General features: G+C 44.6%; 1 protein-coding gene across 2 annotated transcripts in view; it reads left to right on the top strand.

Annotated features, from left to right (window-relative positions):
• Window positions 1-216: 216 nt before the first annotated feature.
• Window positions 217-24,051, top strand: part of LOC147626557 (magnesium transporter MRS2-1-like) — a 36,434-nt gene continuing 12,599 nt past the window's right edge. The window contains exons 1-4 of one of the 2 annotated variants that reach the window (XM_086816612.1): window positions 217-1,585; window positions 12,003-12,131; window positions 12,280-12,615; window positions 12,720-12,767. In XM_086816612.1, the coding sequence (XP_086672738.1) occupies window positions 986-1,585; window positions 12,003-12,131; window positions 12,280-12,615; window positions 12,720-12,767 (1,113 nt within the window). In that variant the 5' untranslated portion in view covers window positions 217-985. Of the gene's footprint in view, window positions 1,586-11,999; window positions 12,132-12,279; window positions 12,616-12,719; window positions 12,768-24,051 lie in introns of both variants that reach the window. The other variant, XM_086816610.1, reaches the window with a different exon arrangement.

Below are 24,051 nucleotides of genomic sequence, written 5' to 3'. Positions count from 1 at the left end.
CTCCTTTCAAGGACGTTTTTTTAGCTATGGTACTCTGACTCTCGCACCAAAAAGGTTTGCCTCAAGTCCCTAGCATTTCAAAACGCGATTGATATCACTTTTCGATACATAAATGTACACGTGCCGTCCGCCGCAATGGCCACCACCATCACGGTCCACCACCCAACAGCAACTTTTCACGCTCAGAAAACTTTGCTTTGTTCTGTTGGTCCGCTTGGCTTCTTCCTTTTCTGTCGTCCGTCATCCTTTCAGCCCTCCATATTACATAACTGTTTTGCTTCTGTCCTTGCCATGGCTTCGGTGTGAAGCTTTCGTTATCCTATTTCAACGGTATAACCTTTTGTTTTGCACAGCTAAATTCCTCAGCCTGCACTAATAAACCCTACAAAACCCTAAATTTGCACATTTATTTTTTCACATATAAATCTTTGCACCTGTAAACTTCACGTTTGCAACACTGAGAACCCTACCGTAAGCCCTAAGCTTGCAGTGCAAACCTAACCCTGCACCCTAATTTTGCACAAGGGAAACCTTGCTTTGCACAGGCAAACCCTTGCACTCTCTAGCATCATCTAAGCAAACATGAACCGAGGTTATTCTGTGCTATGACTGTGGCAATGGTAATGACAGGACAAACTGTAGAAAATTGAGGAATGATTGAGTTTGCAACAAGCTACACTGGCTAATGTTGCAAATGTATATGGAGAAAGTGAAGGCCATTCAATGGCTTTCAGCTCCATCATCTCATCTAATGCAGAGAATTGAAGAACTTCATGAATAAATTCTCCCCTATACAGTTTGGCTGACCACATTATTTGAAACAGAAAAGTGAAGGCAGTCAAGGCAACAGTGGCTTGCAGCCCCAGCATGCAACTTCATGCATAGACATGGAAGAACCTAGCATGCACCTTCATGCATAGACATGGAAGAAATTCATGATCAGGATTTGTAAAATCCTCCGATTGCCATTGCTTCATTCATTATAATGACAGACTTGAAAGCTGCCCTGTTACGGCCTCGCCCCACCATGCATGAAGCAAACCCTCGGCCTGGCCGGCCGCTGTTTCCAGCTGTGGATCTGAAGAAAAGAGGGCATGGCATCCGCCACTGGATCAGAATAGACACAAATGGGAACACTCAAGTCCTAGAGGTGGACAAGATGACTATCATGAAGCGCTGCGAGCTGCCCCCCCGTGACCTCCGCCTACTTGACCCCCTGTTTGTATACCCATCCACAATCTTGGGCCGTGAGAAAGCCATTGTTGTGAATTTGGAGCAGATAAGGTGCGTCATTACGGCAGATGAGGTCCTCCTCCTCAATTCTTTGGATAGCTATGTGTTGCAGTATGTGGCAGAGTTGCAGAGAAGACTAGTAGTCAAGAATGAGGGGCAAGGCTTGAAGAGGCGGGCATCCATGCACTCCCATGTTGGGGATGGTGATCCGGGTGCTAGCAATGTTGTGTCAGGACTGCACCGGCTTCGGCTTGTCCACGAGGGAGACTTTGCATTTGCTGATTGCCTTCCATTTGAATTCAGAGCTTTGGAGGTGGCTTTAGAGGCAGCATGCACGTTTCTGGATAGCCAGGTAAGGAATATTGGAGATGGCCTTCTTTGAAGTTGTTTTAAATAGGTAGTTGCTACCTGTAACCTTGGTGAAGCTTGAATAAGGGTCAAAAGCTGCATTTTGCTTTCTTGGTCTTCAAAGGTAACTTGTGGCATATGCCTCATTATGAGCATGTGTGTATGTGCGCACATGCGCACGCAAGTGTGTACTATCTATCTAACTAACTATCCGGTTCTTTTATTAGCATGCAAGCCCGAACTCATTTTAGTTTTGTACTTGCGCATTCTACATGCCTGCTGCCCCCCCTCCCCCCCTCTCTAGTGCTTGTATAACATGCAACTGGCTAGATTGTGTAACGCACAACAAGACTTTCTTTATACCTTTATACACAGGAGGTAGAGCTGGAGAGAGAGAGAGAGAGAGAGAGAGAGAGAGAGAGAGAGAGTTATATTAACGTCTACGGAAGACCCGAAGGGCCTATGAGACCAAAAGTAATACAATGGTACCATGGTGTCATGTGCATCCCGCACTTGCGTGCCACGTAGACATATCTGTACAGAAGTTGCAGGACCTGGGATGGTAAACTGGTCCCATGTGAGCCTAGTCCGGGAGGACGAGTCAGCCAGGGTTCCATCCCAGTCGTCCGAGGTCAGGTGTGCATTGTCTGAGTCCAAGGTCAGGTGTGCATTGTCCTGCACATGAAATAGTGCCAGTCCGCGCTATGAGTCTCCCTCTGGAATGATGTCAGTGAGTATCTCATATGATACTGGATGCCGGATCACTGTGTAGATAGTAGGGTTTGCATTTAGGAAAAAGGGGCCAGCCCATAGGGCTACCCCAGAGACTCTTGTGGGCATGGGGAAAGTATAAGACAATCCCCATAAGGGCTAGGAAGGCCCGAGCTATACCCACCAGCCATGGGTAGGTCATGGGAGGGCTACAGACAGCCCTAGGGGCTTGGCATGGTTAGCCGACTGGTTATCCAGCCATGGGATGGCTGTAGGGCAAGTGTGGGGCAGCCCATACAGGCTGCCCAGCCTCCAGTACAGCAGGCGCACAATGCCCAGCCCCCCTATATCCAGGCGCCTAAGTGCCCAGCCATAGATTTTGTCATGCGCAGCATTTAAATGATTTTATGCTGTATTTATTCAGTCGTGGAGCAAATCTGGGACAGCCGACTGCATTTAAGCCAGCCGACTGGTCTTCCTAGAGGGTGTAAATACCCACCCCACAAGTCATTCTTATCATCTCATCATTTGCCAAGTGCTGAAGCTGAAGCAAGGGCCAGGACAACCTAGATCAAGCTAACGCAGAAGGGGTGAAGGATTGAAGGTCAAGGGCAGAGATTCATCTCAGCCAAGAAGGTTTAGTCAGTCTTTTATTTCAGTATTTTACATCATTCTAATAATAACAAATACACCATTCGTGGTGGGGGCCCTACAGAGAGTATTCGGGACCCAATACTGTGTCCTCTTCTCCCTCTCTCTCTCTCTCTCTCTATTTTTTTGCACATCTTCATTCAGTTTTGTGCGTTAATTTCGTCGCGACAAGTGTGCTGTTTTTCTGAGCATTGAAGTTACCGATCTCCCTCGAAGCTTCCGCATGTTGCAGTGGTATCAGAGCCTACTTCAAGTGTAAAGATTCAACAAGAAACTAGAATTTTTTTCTCGCTCGTGTGGTTGGTTTTCAGACTCCGGTGGACTACCCCTTTTGGAGTGACTCCTGTCCCTCGAAAGACAGTTGGTTTTCAGCCTCCGAAAGTCTCCCACACACATAGTGGATGGTCAGATTGCGCTCCGGAAAGGAAGTGCGTTTTCCTGCTATGGCGAGCTTCGACGACGAGAGAGACCAAGAACCTTGGGACCAGAGTGCACCGGGCAGCCCAACTAGGGCAATAGGCTTGAGTGTTACAGAGATGTTCCAGCAGATGATGCGAGCAATCGTAGACCAGACGACCAAGTTGGAAGAGCCGAAGGCGCAAATCTTGGCTTTGGAAGAGCGTACCCGTTCTCCGGCGCTGCGTTTTCCATCTCCTCCTCCCTCTCCTTCCATATCCTAGATTCCAGATCCTCTACACAGGGACCCTCTCGCAGGGTCACGACCACAGCCGAGTTCTTTGCTTGAGTTGCACATGCGTGCATTGGAGATCCGACAATGTGCAGACGAAGCCATGCGACGCGTGGAACATGAGCGTTACCTTGCAGCTTTGGATGCCAGATTGACACCAGCAGCGGCGCCCTCGAATCATTTTCCCGAGAAAATGAACTTCAGTAAGTATAATGGTAAACTTGACCCCACAACTCTTTATTCATGGTTGCATCAGTTTGAAGCTTACTTTGCCGTAGTTAGAAAGACAGATACTGACAGAGTGATCTTAGCCAGTTGGTACTTAGAAGGTGAGGCCATTCCCTGGTGGACCCAGTGGGCTCATGCCCACACTAGATTAGGTATGGCAGCTTATGTGTGGGACGAGTTTGTCCGCAACCTTAAGCAGCGGTTTCTACTGCCCCACTACCTTGAGCGACACTCGAAGACGAGTTCAGGGGAGGCCTCGGAACGCGTAGCTAGTCCTTCAGTTTGCCAATAGAATTTCGACGTTATGTTTGCAATTAGGCTTATCTGATACGGACAAGAAAGGGCAATTTTTGTATGGCCTTGACACGCAAATCCAGTGGGAGGTGCGTATGTTTAGGCCAGCCACCTTCGAAGACGCACTCTCTCTTGCGCAGAGTGCAGAAATGAAGCATAATGGTGGCAAGCCCAAGACTTCCCAGCCGGCTACCCCCAAGGCTACTGCCTCGGGGGGAAAAGGCCAAAACCAGACGGGGTCTTCCCCAGGACAGAGCACGAGAGCCTCTGGCTCCAAGAACTCGAAGAATGCGTCCAAGCTTACTCCAGACCAGAAAGCGGAGGCAGGCAAGACAGGTGGCAAGTTGAGTGTTGAGGAGATTTTTCAGTACAAGAAGGAGGGTAGGTGTTTCTTTTGTCATACAAAAAGGCCACACTTCTTGGGAGTGTCCTAAGAAGACTACAGCTCCAAAGACCGCCGCCGCAGCCTCCATAGCTTCCGTGGTGAGCCCAACTCCCACACAAACCCCAGTGGCTGTCCCTAGTTCTTCAAATCCCAATGCTTCAGTTGGAGCAATCATTAGCCGGGAGCTCAAAGATAAGGAGAAGGGCGCCCATGACCAGGAGTATGAGCGCAACGAATTGCTCAAGACTTTGGCTACATAGGTGGCCAGAGAGTCGTTGTCTTGTTTGACAGTGGCAGCACGGAGGACGTGGTCACGGAACAGGCCGCTTGGCGTGGGGGACATCCCCAAGACAGCCTTCTGTATGGAACAAGCCCACTATGAATTTGTGGTCATGCGGTTTAGCTTGACGAACGCCCCAGCTACATTCAACCGCATGATGATGCGTGTTTTCATTGGAAAGTGTGTGTTCATATTTCTGGACAACATACTAGTATTTTCAGCTACGGTTGAGCAGCATGACATTGATGTGGAGAAAGTCCTTAAGTTGCTGGAAAGCAACGAGCTCTACGTCAACTCGGAACTTTTTTTGTTCCAAGTGCATTACCTGGGATACATAATTAGTGCAGAAGGCATTCGACTTGATCCAGCTACTAAAGTGGCCGAGATTGTCAATTGGGAAGTACCTCAGACAGCTTATGACATTAGATCCTTTGTGGGTATATGCCAGGCATACTCCACCCACATAAACTAGTTTTCTGACCTCTCGGCGGATCTCACCGATTTGCTAAAGGGTGTGAAGACAAGAAGGCAACGGATTCGAATGACTCCACGAGCGTTGGAGGCATTCAAGAACCTCAAGGTGGCTTTATCAGAAGCGCCTTGTTTAGCTCTTGCCTCGTGGGACTAGCCATTTCAGGTGATCACCGATGCAAGTAACATCACAATTGGTGGTGTGTTACAACAGAATGGTCATCCAGTAGCTTACATGTCTCGTAAGTTATTGCCCGCAGAGAAAAATCACTCAGTCTACGATCGTGAACTCCTTGCAGTTATACAGGCCTTGAAACATTGGAATCATTTTCTTTATGGCCGCGCCGTGACTTATTGACCATCAGGCATTATGCTAGATTCAGACAATGCCAAGTGCACAATGGAGTGACCGACAACACTGCTGGAGTGAGATATTCCAGCAATTTGGTGGTATGATTGAGTACCTTCTAGGAAAGGCCAATCCAGTGGCCAACGCTTTGAGCAGGAAGGGACAAGTGACTTCGATTCAGACCACTAGACTCGACCTTGTTGGTACGGAACTAGACGACATGAAGCACACGTACGTGGATTCAGAGAAATTCGGTACACAGTGGGAGCAGGCATTGGATGCCATAGGACCATGCCACTTTTTGATATGCGATGGTTGGCTTTTCTACAAAGGCCGACTATGTGTCATGAAGTCATTCAGGGCAGCTCTTCTCCATGACGCCATTACTGGTGGTCATCGGGGCATGAATTCGACTCTGAAGAAATTGGAACGGCAATATTATTGGCCAAAGATGAGGCGAGATGTGTTTTCATATGTACAACACTATGATATTTGTCAAAAGGTGAAAGCTCCTCGTGGAAAGAAGATAGGGTTATTACAGCCCTTGCCAATTCCTGAGGGACTTTTCCAAGATATTTCAATGGACTTTGTCATGAATCTGCCTCCCAGTCCAAGTAAGCGCAATACTCAGTGCTTAACTATTGTTGATAGATTTAGCAAATTTGTTATGCTTATTCCTTGCAGGGCCAATGTGATCGCCGAGGATGTTGCCCAGTTGCGGGAACAACTACGGCATATGGAAGGTAATGATGGAGTCCGTTTTGGAGTCTTATATGACTTGGCTGATTTCATCGTAGTTGGTGTTCAACGGTCGGAGTTGGAAGACGGGGAGTTACCCTCTATACAGAAAAGAACGAGAGGCTCAGGCACAGTTATGGGATCGTGTCAATGCCCATGTGTGTTATTTCATCTTCCTAAATTGCACACCATAGGTGATTAAGCATATAGAACATACGACACTAGCCAGATGGATTTGACAACATTTGGCTTCTCTGTATAACAGGGTATCACGCATGAAGCGGATCTCCTTGGAAGTGCAGATGCTTGTGATGAATCTTGCAAAGTCTTCGACGATGCAGGAGAACATCAACAAGTTGCAGACTCTTCAGCAGGAGGTTCTTCAGGTAGGGAAAGAGATATCTTCAGAGGACATGGCCATCACGTTGTTGTCTCATTTTTCCTCTCAGTACTTAGCATTTTACTCCTCTTTGATCACTAGTGGTAGGCTCAGCACCATCACAAAGCCTGTGCCTATGGTCTTGGACTAGGAAGAGCGTTTTACGAACTCTCCACAGGGCGGAGGTTCTGTGTTAAAACCCTAAGATCTCTCTAGATAATTGTTATGCATAAACATGCATAAATCAGATATAAACTCATCCACCCGACCACCCCCGATCCCAAGGGATGCACACATGAATTATAATGAAGTACATCATACCTTTACCTTGATGTCCCATACCATCAAGAGGTAAAACTCCAATCTAGTAGCATGTAGCTATAGTGTGAAATGGTAGGTGAGTAGTTATGATCCTCTACACAAGAGAACATAACATAACCTAGCCTCAAAATAACATCAAGAGACCATAACCTAAGCCTCCAAGCCTCCAAGCCTCCCTTGAGTATGCCCCATGTCCCTATTATATAGGAGGGCCCTCAAGTGACTCTTAACTTTCCATTTCCCATGTGTGACCCTTGGATGCCTGACCCTAACCTTAACCCTTAAAGTTAGTCCTAACCCATGCTCCACTAGAGCTTGTTCCCATGCTCCCATGCTCCCATGCTCACAAGCCTAATGTGGGTTAGTCTCCTAGTATATGCACACATAATGTGCATATAACATACTTCCCCTTTCTCAAATCATTGCACTCTTGTAATGAAAAGAAGGAGAACTGCGTTGAACAATCTCAATCGACTCCCAAGTCGAATCCTCTATTTCTCTACCTTCCACCTAATTTTAACCTCAGGGATTAGTCAGCTACAAAGTTTTCTTTCCCTGAATTCAAGTATCTTACCAAGTTCATGTGGAACATAGGATAATTCTTCGACTTCAACGAGTTCTTGAGGAGTAACTGTGTTATCCTCACCTCCCAGTTTCCCTTTCAATCTATTGATATGAAAGACTGGATAACATGTGGAGGTAGTTTAAGTTCATACGCAACCATGCCAATCCGATGTATAAATCGAAATGGACCACAATATCTAGGAGATAAATTTGAGCATTTTTCTTTTGACAAAGTCTGAGAATCTTCAGGAACTTTTAAATAAACCAACGCTCTTGGTTTAAAAGACCGAGATGAGCGTCCTCTATCAGCATAAAACCGTGCCGTATCCTGAGCACTCCTGATAGAATCCCGAGCTTCGGTCAGTATTTCCTACATATCACGCAAGAAATACCTCGATATATCGAGCTCAATGTCCTTAAGACCGACATCAATAGGTGCCTTGGGTTGATACCCATACATAAGCATGAACGAACTAAAACCAATATCCGTATGTTTAAAACTGTTATAGGCAAATTCCATTCATTGGAAGATACTTTTTCCAATTTGATGCTTTTCTAGAGACATATGCACGAAGCATATCCTCTACAATCTAATTCATACGCTCTGTTTGTCCATCAGACTGCGGATGATCGGGAATTCATACTCAAAGTAGTTTCCTCATTGTAAACCATTCGGAATAAAGTAGGAAAACATGGCATTATAGCAGTAGGAACCAGGTATCAATCGGCGAGCCGATGTACCCACATCTGCACATACAATTATTGGCATCCCGAGTTATCCATAGCAACATAGAGAGTCATCAACGTCTCGATGAGTCATATATGTTCATCCGTAAACCATCAGGTTGACTGTATAAATCACTTAAAGGACGGAACTAGAGAAAGAAATACCAACAAAGGAAGAATCCAAATTTCCTTAATCCGAACACAACAAGATAAACTCGTTGAACTCTAAAGAAAGAGATTTCAACAAGTGAAAATGCCGACGAGATTACACTCATCAATACATGTAGGCTATAGATAAAAGAAGTTTATCTAGAGAATGCCCACAGAATAACTTTAATGAGTTCAGAAAATGAGATTGTCTTTGAATGTTGAGGTCAACATGCTAAGTGATGTTAGCAAAGCAACAATCTTGAGCCCAAATTATCCCATAAGATAATATATGTGAGGGATCGCTAGCGTCCCATACCACCATGATACCACCCATACATACCTTACCAATTTGAAACTCCCTAGTATGCCATCCAGGAAATATGAATAAAATCCTTTATAAAAGGAATAAGATGGCCTTATCCTAGACTTTCACATACTAAAACTTGTCTCTATATACCTGAGACCACATCAAGGAATAACTCTTTCCGAGTACATCATTAGAAAAGAATTTGAATTATTGGCACCTTTCTAATGATAACTATCCAATAAACACAATAAAGCTAGGGTAGAAAAATAACTCACCTAGATACATAAGCAACTAGGTATCCGAGTTGGAATATGTACAAGAGTACAAGGAACATAGTCCAAAATTACGTGCAAAAAACGAAGGCAAATGCTACCTTCAAAGCACATGAAATTATCCAAAAGATCAAAAGATCCTTATAAAACCATGGATAAAAGCATAGAAGCTCCTCGAATCCATAAAAACCATAGTTGATCATAAAAATCAATTTTTCTTTCCATGAATTATGATCTCACCTTTGATGTGTTTATCTTTATCTTAACCTAGGGAGAGAAAGGGAGGTGAGGAGACTGTGAGGTTTCATACAAGTGTGTTTTGATTCTAAGAAGTGACCAAAGTCAAAACCCCAACTTTGTGTCACAATACCACTATGTCCCATATAAGGTGGGGCATGGTATTCTTCCATTACCTTTGGCCTCAAATCCTTAGTCACACATAAACGGGTTTGCATCATAAGGAATCCTTCCTTGATGACATAAGAAGTCACCAAGTCTTCATTCTGCAACTCGTCCCAAATGTCCTTGAAATCTTCATCTGTAGCATAAAGATCTTTCATCATAGTGAAGTCCAAATGATATCCCATAGAAACTGCATGGGTCATGGGTCTTCAAGATAGAGCATCTGCTACTTTGTTGTCTTTACCATGGGTATGCATAATCTGAAAATGAAATTGGGCCAAGTAACTAGCCCATCTTATATACTTTTGTGATATCTTAGGTTGAGACATGAAATAACTAAGACTTTGTAATCTTTAAAGCATGAATGATAGCCATAAATTCTTTCTCGTATGCGGATGCGGTCTTTTCGGCTCCTTGAAGTCTTTGACTCTCATAGGCTACGGCGTGGCCCTCTCGGTTCAAATCTCGCGAGGCATCACAATCTACCATAAATGGCTTCGATAAATCAGTAATAATCAATACTGGTCCTTTGCTAGCATAAAACTTTAATGCTTCAAAGGTTTCTTTTTCAGCTTTGGTCCACCGAAATCCCACAGCTTTCTTTGTTAAATCATGTAGGGGACTTGCGACCAAGGCAAACCACGTAATGAACTTCTTGTAGTATGAGCATAAGGCAAGGAAACTTCGAACTGCATGCACCCTAGTCAACTCCGGCCATTCCACAATAGCCTTGACTTTTTCTGGGTTCATCTTGACCCCTTCTTTGGACACTATATGGCCCAAGTAGTGAATCTTTGACAAAAATAACTCACTCTTCTTGCCATTCACATACAACTTGTACTTCCGCAATTCCTGAAATGCCATATCCAAGTTCTTTTGATACTCTTCTTCATTCTTTGAATGCACGATAATGTCATCAAAGAAAGTAGTTGCAAACTTTTTATGTGCTCGAAATATTCTCTCCATCATTCAGTTGAAGGTAGCTGGGGAATTGGTAAGACCAAAAGGCATCACCACCAAATACTCATAGAGTCCAAAGGTTGTCTGGAATGTGGTCTTGTGAATGTCCTGTGGAACAATCCTGACTTGATGATGGTAACCACTCTTCAAGTAGATCCTGCTAAAGATAGTGACTCCATCCAATCTATCTAAGATATCATCAATGCTAGGAATAGGAAATCTGTTCTTTACAGTGATCTTGTTAAGAGCCCTCTAATCAATACAAGGTTACTCTTGCTCTCCACAAGGTTAGCTTCACCAAGCTTGTATTGATTAGAGGGCTCTTGTTAAGAGCCCTCTAATCAATACAAGGTTACTCTTGCTCTCCACAAGGTTAGCTTCACCAAGCTTGTAGGGTACAAGCTTCTTTAATACTTGAGGGGAGGTCCTAGCTTTTTGCCATGCTTTGCTTTTGCTTTGCCTTTTTCTTTGCTTTTGTCTTTTCCTTTTTATATATTTTAGTAATAGTCAAATATAGCCAAAGTTCTTGATTTTGCTTTTTGTAGCTTCAGGGCCTTGCTTTTTGGCCCTGGAGCTGCTTTTCAGAAAAGCAGTTTTTAGCCTTTTGATCCAGTTCGATGTCCTCTTTCCAATGGTGCACCCTCAGCTTTTTGGTCAACATAGTTTGACTTTTTGCTTTTTGACCAAGATTGGTGCTTTTTCCAGTGCCAGCTTTAGGAACCCTGTTCCCATGTGTCCCCCAACCTGTCCATGAATCCGGGCATGATTTCTATCATGTGAAAAGAGCTTGGAGGGCCAAATAGTTACACCCACTATATGTTCAGATTCCTTGTGTATTATGAGATATGGGAGATTTGTCTTGGGATGTACGTGGTGATAGAGCTCAGACGACATAGGGACGGAGTTTTGAGATGACATGCTTAGAGACAATGCCAACCCTACAAGACGTTGCCCAGAGATCCATTACTGATTTCTTCACGGCAAGATCATCCATTTCAGCCACCCGTGCTGATACCGCTGCATTGACATCAGCTCATACCAGCCGTACACAGGCCATATTCGCACCCCCGAGGAGTCTTTTGTGAGCAGGCCTGCTCCAGCTTACATGCTAGGGGTCCCCGACGCAGAGCATCGAGGATTTCCACCATACAGTGACAGATGCATGAAATTCTTCTACGACATACATGCCCTCTCCATAGCCACATCTTCCATCAGGATGCTATAGAGTCATGTTTCAGTTTTTAGTTTTCATGTTTTTCTAAAGTTTTTCCATAGCACTGTATACCCATGGTATCATTGTACTATTCATGGTCTCATAGGGCCTTCAGGTCTCTTGTAGACGTTAATATATCTTTCTTTCTGTCTCTCTCTTGCTCTCTATCTCATTTTGAGCTGAATTTTCTACCTTGCTTGTATGTTTACATCATCAGATTATATCTGGTTGGGTTACATCTTCTTTTAAAAAGCTAGATTATTTATAAATTGCTGCCCAATTGAGTCCTTTCACTATTTGGATTTGGGAGAATAAGAGACATTTTACAGCAGGCCACAGAATTGGAGGTGGAGGCATACCCTGTGCTAGATGAGCTGACCTCTAAAGTCAACACACTAAATCTAGAACGTGTTCGAAGGCTTAAAAGCAAGCTTGTTACTTTGACCTCACGTGTGCAAAAGGTGATTGTTCTCAAAGCTTTTTATTAACTGAGGTTATGTTTCACTTTCTTTGTGAAAGTTACTTTGATGAAGCCAAGAGCTTAAATCCTTCTTACCTCTGGATCTGGGTTGAATCAGAGCAATGTTGATGAAACAATCTATGGTGCAGGTCAGAGATGAGATCGAACAGTTGATGGATGATGATGGGGATATGGCTGAGATGTATCTTACTGATAAAAAGGAGCGAATGGAGTTATCTTTTTATCAGGATAACTATATGACACTTGGAGAGGGAGCCTCTCTGTCGGCTCCAGTCTCTCCGGTTGGTTCACCTGTAGGACCTAGCAGACTTGAGAAGTCAATCAGCAATGCATTTAGTCACACGAGAAGCAGGCATAGCAGTGTACAGAGCTCAGAGAATGATAGAAAAGACATAGAACAACTGGAGATGCTTTTGGAGGCCTATTTTGTGTTTATAGATGGCACACTCAACAAGTTAACATCTGTATGTGATCATACTAAATACAATTACATTTTCTACTAGATGCACCTTTTTTTTTTTGTACTGATCGTCGAAGACACTGTTTATGCTTTGCTTGTGGCATTCAGTTAAAGGAATATATTGATGATACAGAAGATTTCATCAATATTCAACTGGTAAGTTCTTCCATACACATAAGAAGAGTATTAGTATGTCCATTTTTTTGCTTGTCTAACTAAGCTACATACTTCTTTTACACTAATTGCGAATTTTCCTACTTGATGATCGTGCTTTAGCTGCCCAGGGCATTTAGGAAGTGAAATCTTTGAGAAGCTCAAGTTGGCTTCTAGTGACTTGAGGAGGGGCGATAAGCATGCAAATGTTGCTATTATAAATGCATGCCGAATGTGCCAAAGTATGTGTTACATGTGGAAGCTTAGGGATCTTCCTTGTTAGTCAGAAAATAGTGCACTTCTTCACTTTAATTCGAAAAGGAGAGAGAGATAGACAAGATACTGCACAATACACAGGATAGGATCCCACTAAGCCACTGAAGGGCTCCCACCATGGATGGTGTATTTGTTTTATTGCTGTGTTTTGTGCAATGAGTACAATCGGGGCTGAATCGAGATGGGTAAAGAGCCATGCCCCCCTTTATGTACAGGTTTGGAGGGCTGGTCAGCTGGTTGCTCCATTTGGTCTGCTGGTGGGCCCTACACAACCATGGTCGTGGGTGGTAAATGGCTCAAAAGACCCTTGTAAGGGTTCACATGTGGGTGGCCAGCCTTGGGTCTTGTGTTGGGCACCTGGCCACGTACTTGGGCTGCTCTTTGGCCTACACATCTCCCCTTGTCCCCTTGGCTGTTGCTAGTGGCTTTGCACAAAGGGTTCACACTTACCCGGTCTAAGTCTTGGCTTTACTGACTTTGACCGGGTCGTCTTGATGCCTGGCCAAGGTCTAAAAGCGTCCGGACGCCCTGTACTTCATTGCATTGCAAGTGGGTTACATGTTCAGTGTGTGATTGGCATGACTTGACAGTGTAGGACTTGCACGACTTGACTTGACAGGCGTGCATTGGTGACTCGTCCCTTGACAAGCTCAGAAAATGTTTAGTGCCCGGTCTTATGTCCTGCACTTGTCTGTGTAGTCATGTTGACGTGGCATTCAAGTGCAGGATGTCCCCTGTTGCTTAACTTGTTGATGGGATTGGCACTACTTCCTGACAAGCCATCAACAATTAAGGGTTATTCTGGTAAAATCTTGCGTCAACTTTGGGAGGCTCTTCGACTGTGGGCTCAGAAATGGCTGCTTTCTTTTGGTACCCATGTGGATTAACTGTAGGCAATAATCCTGCAGTCTTTGGTATTCAACAGACTATATCTCTAGTCCAACATGGTGTACAATGAAGTTGTTTGGGGCGTGGACACAGATTCGTAAAGTTTTGCCAATGTATGTGACCAATATGGATTAACTATAGGCAATAATCCTGCAGTCTTTGGTATTCAACGGACTATATCTCCAGTCCAACATCCTGTACAATGAAGCTGTTTGGGAGCGTTGGACACAGATTCATAGAGTTTCGCCAATATATGACCAATTATGATAGTCCTACAGATATTAGGATCCGATGGATCCCCCTTTATGGATGGGGGTGATGATGTTACAAGTCCAAGAAAGGGAGAAGCCTTGGCAAAGTGTCATGCTGAACATGTCGGCTTTGTGGGGGTTGAGGATGGGTTGGTTGGGGACATTGTAGAGTGATTGTGCATAGGTATGCCAAGTGGCAGGGTCAGTGATAGGTGTGTGTGGTTGATGGCCGAGGAGTTGGCGCAGTGCCTCGCTGTTTTTGGCATTTTAGAATAGTCGACGGTATAGTGTATCCTCATTCTGAGGACTAGCTGTGGGGGCTTGGCTAGCTTTTGGCAGTCACCCAGCGTCCTGCCCTCGGTGCGGCCATGCACAGGAGTCGCAGCGGCACTGCTTATGGGATTGCCCACAAGCACAGCAGGTCTGGCAGCGCGCTCTCAGGATGGTTTTTGCAGGCTCACCAGGTGAGATGCTGGTGACGTGGGGTGCGGTGGCTTGGGCCACGGACAGCGGCCCGGCCCTTGGATATGAGGACGTCCCTGGCAGTGCGACCATCCAGGTCTCTGACAGGGCGATGGCGATGGTTCCGACGCCAGACTTCTCTTCGGCAGCCCCTCAGGAGGGGGTCGGGCACAGATGGGAGATGATCAGCAGCATGACGGCTTGGCACATATGGAGAGCCCGATGCAGGGAGGCCATTGACCGCCAGGCGACTCCACCGGCGGAGGTCATACAGGCCCTCTGGGTGGACATCATTCACACCTTGAGAGGACACTGGGGGAAACTCCAGGGCGACTTGGATCGCATGAGAGGGCGCCACAAGGCTTTCCTCCGCACTTGGCAGCCTGGCCCTTTCCTCACCGCGAGGGGCGAGGATGTCACTTGGCACTACAGGCCTCCAGTTTGGCTTTTCTCACCTCCCACATGTACTACTAGGTAGCCCCCCCCAGAGAGCGGCCAGCCACGGGGGTGGAGCTCAGGTGTTCACTGTGTTTTTTATCCCTCCTTGCGAGGTGAGCTTTGTAGCCTTATGGCGTTTTCTCATTAACTAATAGAAGGATCGTTTTTCCGGAAAAAAAAAAAAGTGTATCCTCATTCTGAGGTGGTGAAGTCAATGAGGTGTGGGGCTAAGGCCGGGATCTCATCGGATGATCTGTGCTTGAGCCTCCCCCATGCAGGAAATAGGTCAGGCCATCTGGCGACACGGTTATATGACAAGCCCATGTGCTGCTCCTAGCTCTAAAAATGATCTTGCCAAAAGAGGTGATGTGGCGAGTGTCCAGAGATGTTTTTGTGTATCCTCACATAGCATGATGGGGTCCTCAAAGTCAGAACGGTGCATGCTGGCTCCTTGTTCGAGTGTTGAAGTCTTCTAGGAGGAGATGTCTCCTGCCTTGTAAAACTTGGTGATGTCAGCAAGAAGATCCATGTATGGGGAGCCATCTGAGCAGACGTTGATACGTTTTTGTGGCCAAGGGGATATGCTCCATGAAGATGCTCATCCCAACCCCAAGAAAAGAAGATAATACATTGGGTATGATCAAAGACCTTAGGAACCATAGGATCTTGCATGGGTAGCTGCGCATTGGTAACTTCTTGTAATAAGCTGATGTTAGGACTGTTGCATGGTGGCTAGCCGACAGAATTGGGTAGAGTAGGTGAGAATATGCATGGCGATAAAACATAGTTGCGCAAGAAGGGGGATGTGAAGCGAGTTTTGTTGGGTGATAGCATTTTGTGAAAGCATTGGTGTGGACGAAGCGATTGCTAAGAGAGTGAGTTCTGTTTTGGTGAGATTGCTGTGAAGCTGGTTATGTGAGGGTTTGTTCTGTGTGAAAGGTGACGTGGGATTTATGAGAGAAGACTAAGATCTGTCTAGAGCAGGGAATTGTAGGAGTGGGAGAGCGTTTTGTGTGGGAGATTGTGTCCCAGAACCTCTCATAGTGCAATACTATTGGAACTTGGACTAGACTTGAGGATTGCTCCAGCATCTTCCTGTTGTATTAGCCAATGAAGCCCGTAGACAGTTGCTGCAGATTATATAGTTGTTGATGATCTTGTGGAAGTTTGGGAATACATGTTTGGGTTTCTTTGTGGTCATTTATGTAAGAGTTTCTTATGATCTTTTGCTTGTTTCATTCATTTTCTAAAGACTAAGGGTTTGTTACATATTGCACCGTCTTCTTTGAGTACACAGAGATTCAAGTTGTGTGGTATTAAAGACTACTTCTGTGTTTTGATTCAACTCTGTGTTACATGGATGGAGTGCTCTTGGTGAAAAGGCTGCAGGTGGAGAGTTAACTCAGGTGGAGTTTAAGTTGGCCCACTCAGCCTGGAAAGGGTTGATTCTGAGTCAGCCAGACATCAGAAAGGTCAGCAAGTTGTGCTGAGACCTTATTCTGATCTATTTGAGTTGAAAGGAAGTGATTTTAAGGTATAGCTAACAGTTTTGGATCTGTCTGAGGACAACTGTCAGAAGGCTTGGTTATCTTACAGGGTTTCTATGGTAGCAATCTGACACTCACTGGTGGTTAGTTGATAGTTTCTGAGGATTGGTTCTTGTTGCGTTTAAGATTGTAAAAGCACAAATCAAGAACTTTGACTATTATTACTATTTAATAAAACAAAAGCAAAGAGGCAAAGCAAAAGCAAGAAAATAAAACAAAAGCAAAGAGGCAAAGCAAAAAGCAAGGCAAGGCAAAAGCATGGATCCCCCATCAAGTATATAAGAAGCTTGTACCCTCATGGTGGAGCATAGAAAGAACTCGTGGTGAACTTGAAGGAGAGCTGGTGGAGACTCAGCATCATCTTTATCCCCATCCTCGCCGGCAGCCACTTCTAAAAGTGCCCGTCTCCACCGTTTCTCAGCCAGCTGCGCCACTCTGCAGCACTTCCCAGCTCTGCCGCTAGCTCTGCCACCGCCTCCGCCGCAGCAGCACCGCCCTATGAGCCCTGCTGCCGCCGTTCCCAGAACGCCGCCACCTTCGTTCTTCTTGCGCTGCTACAGCCCTGCCTGCGGCGCCTGTAATAGCCACCCTGCAGTGCCTCTTTGCACACCGCCGCTGCCTCTATGCAGTAGCAGCACTGCCCTACTTTGCTGAATCTCCCTGTGCACCTACGCCGCCTTGTGCTCCAGCGCCGCCTTGCCCCTCTTGTAGACGCCTATTTTTATCTCTTGTATACGTGGTTGAATCTGTCACTACACGCTCCGTTGGGCTTACAGTGGTATCAGAGCAAGGATTTCTCTTGAAGAAATCTTTTCTGGGGTGACAGAACCATGTCAAGAGTTGAGGGAGACCAAGGGCCTCAAGAAGGGAACAACTATGAAGCCAACCCAGAGCATCAAGGAGGGATCCAAGGCGGCCTATCTGTCTCTCATGAGACCATGACATCAACAGAATACTAAGATTTTTAAAAGTTTAGACAATATCTTCAGAATACTTATTTGTTGTACTAATTCTTTCTATTTGCTACTTCCCTTAGTGCTAGGCTTCGTTATGGCTGAGTTTGCCCTACATCTCCGGAGGTTTGACAGAAACTCAGTACGAAGGGCTTTGTGTGAATATATGCTCTTATGTGTGTGTGTGTGTGTGTGTGTATGTGGAGTGCGCGTGTGAGAGCATATCTTGATACAGAGTTCTACACCCTCTATTGGGCAATGATGACATTAGTGGGGATGTCATAGTATCTAGTCCATGCTATGCATAATGGAGTTGATAGTTATATAGTCTTGTGGATTGACTACCATGAGTATATAACATGCACGTGCCTAAAAGGTGAATTTGGACATGTTCCTGGATTCATCAGCAGAATACTAAGATTTTTAAAAGTTCAGACAATATCTTCAGAATACTTATTTGTTGTACTAATTCTTTCTATTTGCTACTTCCCTTAGTGCTAGGCTTTATTATGGCTGAGTCTGCCCTGCATCTCTGGAGGTTTGACAAAAACTCAGTACGAAGGGCTTTGTGTGAATATATGCTCTTATGTGTGTGTGTGTGTGTGTATGTGGAGTGCACGTGTGAGAGCATATCTTGATACAGAGTTCTACACCCCCTATTGAGCACTGATGACATTAGTGGGGATGTCATAGTATCTAGTCCATACTATGCATAATGGAGTTGATAGTTATATAGTCTTGTGGGTTGACTACCATGAGTATATAACATGCATGTGCCTAAAATGTGAATTTGGGCATGTTCCTGGATTCATCTAGGTATATATAATATCTTCAGGATGAAGAGTTCCTAGCTTGGAGAGCCAAGAAGGAACAAAACTACAGAAGATATTAGATGTTCGAAGACTTTATCGTAGACCAAGCCACTGAAGCTGAAGGTGTGGAAGCCGCCAAAACATACTTATGGGCTAAAGGGGTTACCATTGGAGAAGAACCCAAAGCCACCCGATCCATCACTCATGGAGGACAGAGAGAAGTTACCCCTAGACCCACTTTATCGATGCAGCTTTCTTAGGCCTAGCAAAAGAGAAGAAGGCAAAGGAGCCTTCAACCGGCAAAGTGTACTTCAAGCCGGGAGAGAAAAGCGTAAAGTTTGATACCTTTTATAGAAAGCGGGACACCCAAAAAGCCCTATCCTTCATCAAACAGTTTGACGCCGCCTGTGGAGGAGAGGACTTCTCCAAAAAGTCCAAACTCCACATGGTCCGTATGCATTTGAAGGATGCCGCCTTGAATTGGTGGCTAAAAGTGGTACAAGATAAGTGGTACAAGATGGGCATAGCCTACTTCATGGACTGATTTCAAAACCATGTTCAACAAGAAGTTCCTTCCAGCAAACTTTAAGGCAGATGTGCAGAAGGAATGGGATGAGGTAAAGCAAAAGGCCGGAGAAAGCGTGGCAACATATCTTAATAATTTTTAAGCCGTCTCATTGAAGTTTACCTCATATACTCCCATCCCATCATTGATGGAAAGTCAACGGATTGCAACCAAAGATTAAGCGAGCAGTTTATATGGCGGGACCTAAAGAAGCCCAAGACAAAGCCTTGCAAGCCGAAGCTCTACATAAGCCTTGGATGGTGGGACCTAAAACCTTGGAAGAAGCCCAAGACAAAGCCTTGCAAGCTGAAGCTCTACATAAGCCTTATATGGCGGGACCTAAAACCTTGGAAGAAGCCCAAGACAAAGCCTTGCAAGCCGAAGCTCTACGTAAGCCTTGGATGGTGAGCAAATCAAAGACCGAGAATCGAGACTCAACCCAAAAGAAGAGGTTTAAAGGAGGATTTCAAGCAAGGAACGAGCCACAAGAAAAGAAGAACAAGAATGAGGATAAACCCCCATTGTACCAAGAGAAGCTATCCCGCAAGCGACTTGAGGAGTATGTCAAAGAAGGTAAATGTTTCCAATGTGGAAAGAAAGGACACATGGCTACAAAATGTCCTGATAGACCAAATCAGCCAAACCGCCTCAAAGTAATGCATTACCAAAAGAACTCCAACATCAAGATGACACACCACTAGAGAAGAGGCAACATTTCAAAGCTTGGGGCAAAGTGGCAAACCAAACCGTGCTTATCCACTTCGATAGTGGTGCTACCCACCACTACATCCATCCTCGAGTGGTTGAAGCCATGAACCTCCCTCTGGATAGGTTCGGAACTCCTATTACTACAGGTGCCACTTTTAAAGGAATGTCAGCGGAGGTGACTCCTATTTTGGGAAAGCTTCGCTTACAGATTGGAGACTATGTGGATCATGAGAACTTTATTGTTGGCAAAGTTGGACATTGTGATGTGATTTTGGGTATGCCTTGGCATAAGAAGATAGACCCGGCCATTGATTGGGCTGGAAACAATATTAGGTTTTATTTTAAAGGCAAGAATGTAACTTTTGGTGTAGGAGTTAGGGGAATTCCATTCCACTCAATAGTCATGTACAAGTTCCTAAAGCAATAAAGCAATCTATTTCCTGGTACTTGATATATGTAAGGGATCCTAAGGAATGTGAGAGCTATGAGTCACTCTCAACTCTTGATCATGAAAGGAAAGATTTCCTAAAGAAGTATGAAGATTGGTTTACAAATACTCTTCCAGGAGAGCTACCTCCAAAGAGACCGGAAGATCATCGGACTGACATTATGCCAGGAAGCTCAACTTCTAACAGACCTCCTTATCGAGTGAGTCAGGCTCAACAGGAGGAGATTATGAAGCAAGTGACTGAGCTTTTGGAAAAGGGTTTGATTCGACCTAGCTTATCACCTTTTTGCTCCCCAGTCTTATTGATTCAGAAAAAGGATGGTTCTTGGCGTATGTGTACTGATTACAGGGCTCTTAACAAGATCACTGTAAAGAACAGGTTTCCTATTCCTAGGATTGATGATATCTTGGATAGATTGGATGGAGCCACTATCTTTAGCAGAATTGACTTGAAGAGTGGCTACCATCAAGTGAGGATTGTTCCAGAGGACATTCACAAGACAACATTCAGGACTACCTTTGGACTCTATGAGTATTCAGTGATGCCTTTTGGTCTTACCAATGCCCCGGCTACTTTCAACCAAATGATGGAAAGAATATTTCAAGCACATAGAAAGTTTGCAGCTGCAAAAAAAGCACTTGGATATGGTATTTCAGGAATTGTGAAAGCACAAGTTGTATGTGAATGGCAAGAAGAGTGAGTTCTTTTTGTCAGAGATTCACTACTTGGGCCATATAGTGTCCAAGGAAGGAGTCAGGATGGACCCAGATAAGGTCAAGGCTATGATGGAATGGCCAGAGTTGACTAGTGTGCATGCAGTTCACTATGATGGAATGGCCAGAGTTGACTAGTGTGCATGCAGTTCAAAGTTTCCTTGGCTTATGCTCTTACTACAAGAAATTCATCAAGCAGTTTGCCGTAGTCCACTACATGATTTAACAAAGAAAGCCGTGGGATTTCGGTGGGCCAAAGCTGAAAAAGAATCCTTTGAAGCACTAAAGTTTTATGCTAGCAAAGGGCTAGTATTGATTATTCCAGATTTATCAAAATCCTTTATGGTAGAGTGTGATGCCTCAAGAGATTGCATTGGAGTAGTCTTGAACCAAGAGGGCCATGCCATGGCCTATGAGAGTCGAAGATTTCAAGGAGCCGAAAAGACCACACCCACATACAAGAAAGAATTGATGGCTATCATTCATGCTATAAAGATTTGGAAGCACTATCTTATGGGTGTTGAGTTTGTTATCAAAACAAACCATCAAAGTCTTAGGTATTTCATGTCTCAACCTAAGATATTAGAAAAGCCTATAAGATGGGCTAGTTATTTGGCCCAATTTCATTTTCAGATTATGCATACCCATGGTAAAGACAACAAAGTAGCAGATGCTCTATCTCGAAGACCCATGACTCATGCAGTTTCTATGGGATATCATTTGGAATTCACTATGATGAAAGATCTCTATGCCACAAATGAAGATTTCAAGGACATCTGGGACAGGTTGCAGAATGGAGACTTGGTGACCTCTTATGTCATCAAGGAAGGGTTTCTTATGATGCAAACCTGTTTATGTGTGACCAAGGATTTGAGACCAAAGGTAATGGAAGAATGCCATGCCCCACCTTATATGGGACATACAGGAATCATGACAACTCAGGCTTTGGAGAGTTATTTCTATTGGCCTAGCATGAAAAGGCACATCAATCAATATGTTTGAGAATGTTTGGTTTGTCAGAAGGTCAAGTTTGATCGACAAAAACCCGCAAGATTATTACAACCTTTGCCAATTCTCAATATTCCATGGGTAAGTATTGCTATGGACTTCATCTTTGGCTTGCGAAAGTCAGGATCTGGGAATGATGGAATATGGACTATTATTGACAGGTTCAATAAGCAAGCCCAGAAGACCATCTGCACAGATCATATCGCGAGATTGTTTATTCAACAGATTTTCAAGCATCATGGATTTCCCAAATCCATTGTAGGGGATAGAGATCCTCGGACTACCAGTTTTTTTTGGAGAGCACTTTTTGACAGAATGGGGACAAAGCTGAATTTCTCTTCGGCTTATTATCCTCAAACAAATGGGCAAAGTGAGATTGCAAACCTCACTGTTTTGGATATGCTAAAGTGTTATGCACTCGAAGCCAAAGATCAATGGGAGAAGTACTTGCCATTGGTTGAGTTTGCCTACAACAATATTGTTCACTCTTCGATAGGCAAAGCTCCTTTTGAGATTATTTATGGCAAACCATTGTTAGTTCCTATTTTAAAGACCAAAGAAGAGATCTTCCATGTGGACGAGTTTGTTCAAGATTTGGATACGACCTTTGCATAGGCTCGAAAGACTATTGAGACATCTCAAGCCAAGCAAAAGAAAGTTGCAGATAAGCATAGAAGGAAGGTCACTTTTGAAGAAGGGGATTGGGTCTTATTGCGATTTGAAAAAGAAAGACTTAGAAAGTCAAAAGCCAAGGAGCACAAAGAACCCAAGCTTGCTCCCAGATATTATGGACCTTTTCAGGTTACCAAGAAAATCAACGATGTGTGTTATCGATTGGATCTCCCAGATCATTGGAGGACACATAATGCCTTCCATGTAAGTTTATTGAAGCCATATACAAGATTACCCCCCCTGAGGAGCCTATATTGGAGGATGTTGGAATTAGGGTTGCAGGAATGCACACACAACTTCAAGAAGATGAGGAAGCTTGAGCACAACACTGTAGTGTATTATGAGTGCCAAAAATGAAAGATAACAAGCCCTAGAAGATAATGGGCGTATATACAATGCACGGGGGAAAAAACCTCCTAGTGAGGGAAAAAGTGCCCCGGCGGTCCTAAGTGTGTTCACACACATCACTACTATAATATGGTAACAAATCCCCCCTGGAGTGATGCGGTGAACAAGAGCTAGCACTCATGTATAGGGAAGTGTCTAGCTATGTGGACGAATCCACAAAAGGGAGTAAGCCCAAAGCTTTGCGAAAAGCTTCGAACTTCTCACGAGGCAGAGCCTTTGTGAAAAGGTCTGCAAGGTTATCCTGTGTTGGCACATAAGCCAAACTGATCTCTCCTGCAGAGAGTCTCTCCCTGACATAATGGTAGTGCACCTCAATGTGCTTCGTACGAGCATGGAACACTGGGTTCCGCGCAACTGCCAATGCGCTCTGACTGTCAGTGAAGATGGTGGTGGCAGATGGCTGTCCAACACCCAAATCAGCCATAAGGCGTCTGAGCCACACACACTCAACCGTAGCTGTGAAAGCTGCCCTGTACTCAGCTTCACAACTAGAAGTGGCCACAGTAGGCTGCTTCTTGCTCAACCATGATATGCATGAGCTTCCAAGCATGAAGCAAAAACCACTCGTGGACACGCGTGTGTCATAACAACCAGCCCAGTCAGAATCTGAAAAAACATGTAAATCTGGCGGCAATGATCCCCCCTTGGGATAAAACAACCCAAGATGCCGAGTACCACTCAAATAGCGAAAGATACGCTTCACTGCCTGCCAATGCTTAATGCCTGGGCTATGCATAAATCTGCTCACCTGTGAGACTGCAAACTGAATGTCTGGCCTCGTAATGCATACATAAAATGAGGCAACCAACAGCTGTCTGATAGAGTGTGACATCAAAGTGATCTCCAGCATCATGAAGACTCAACTTCAAACCTGTCTCCATTGGAGTAGCAATAGGCTTGCAGTCTTCAAGGCCAAATCTCCGCAACAATGTTTCAATATACTTTGTCTGACACAAAGCAATACCTCCATCACACTGCTTAAATTGTATCCCCAAATAATGATGCAAATGCCCCAAATCTGACATCTCAAAAGAGGCATTCAAATCAGCCTTAAAATCAGCAATATGACTCTCATTTGGTCCTGTGAGCAGCATGTCATCGACATAGAGAGCAATGATTAGATGTACACCATCCACA

The sequence above is a fragment of the Cibotium barometz genome, chromosome 22 (assembly GCF_041138505.1).
Source record: "Cibotium barometz isolate CiBa-2024 chromosome 22, ASM4113850v1, whole genome shotgun sequence".
Classification (NCBI taxonomy): domain Eukaryota; kingdom Viridiplantae; phylum Streptophyta; class Polypodiopsida; order Cyatheales; family Cibotiaceae; genus Cibotium; species Cibotium barometz.
The sequence above is the reverse complement of the archived record's forward strand: the minus strand, read 5'-3'. Positions and strand labels throughout refer to the sequence as shown.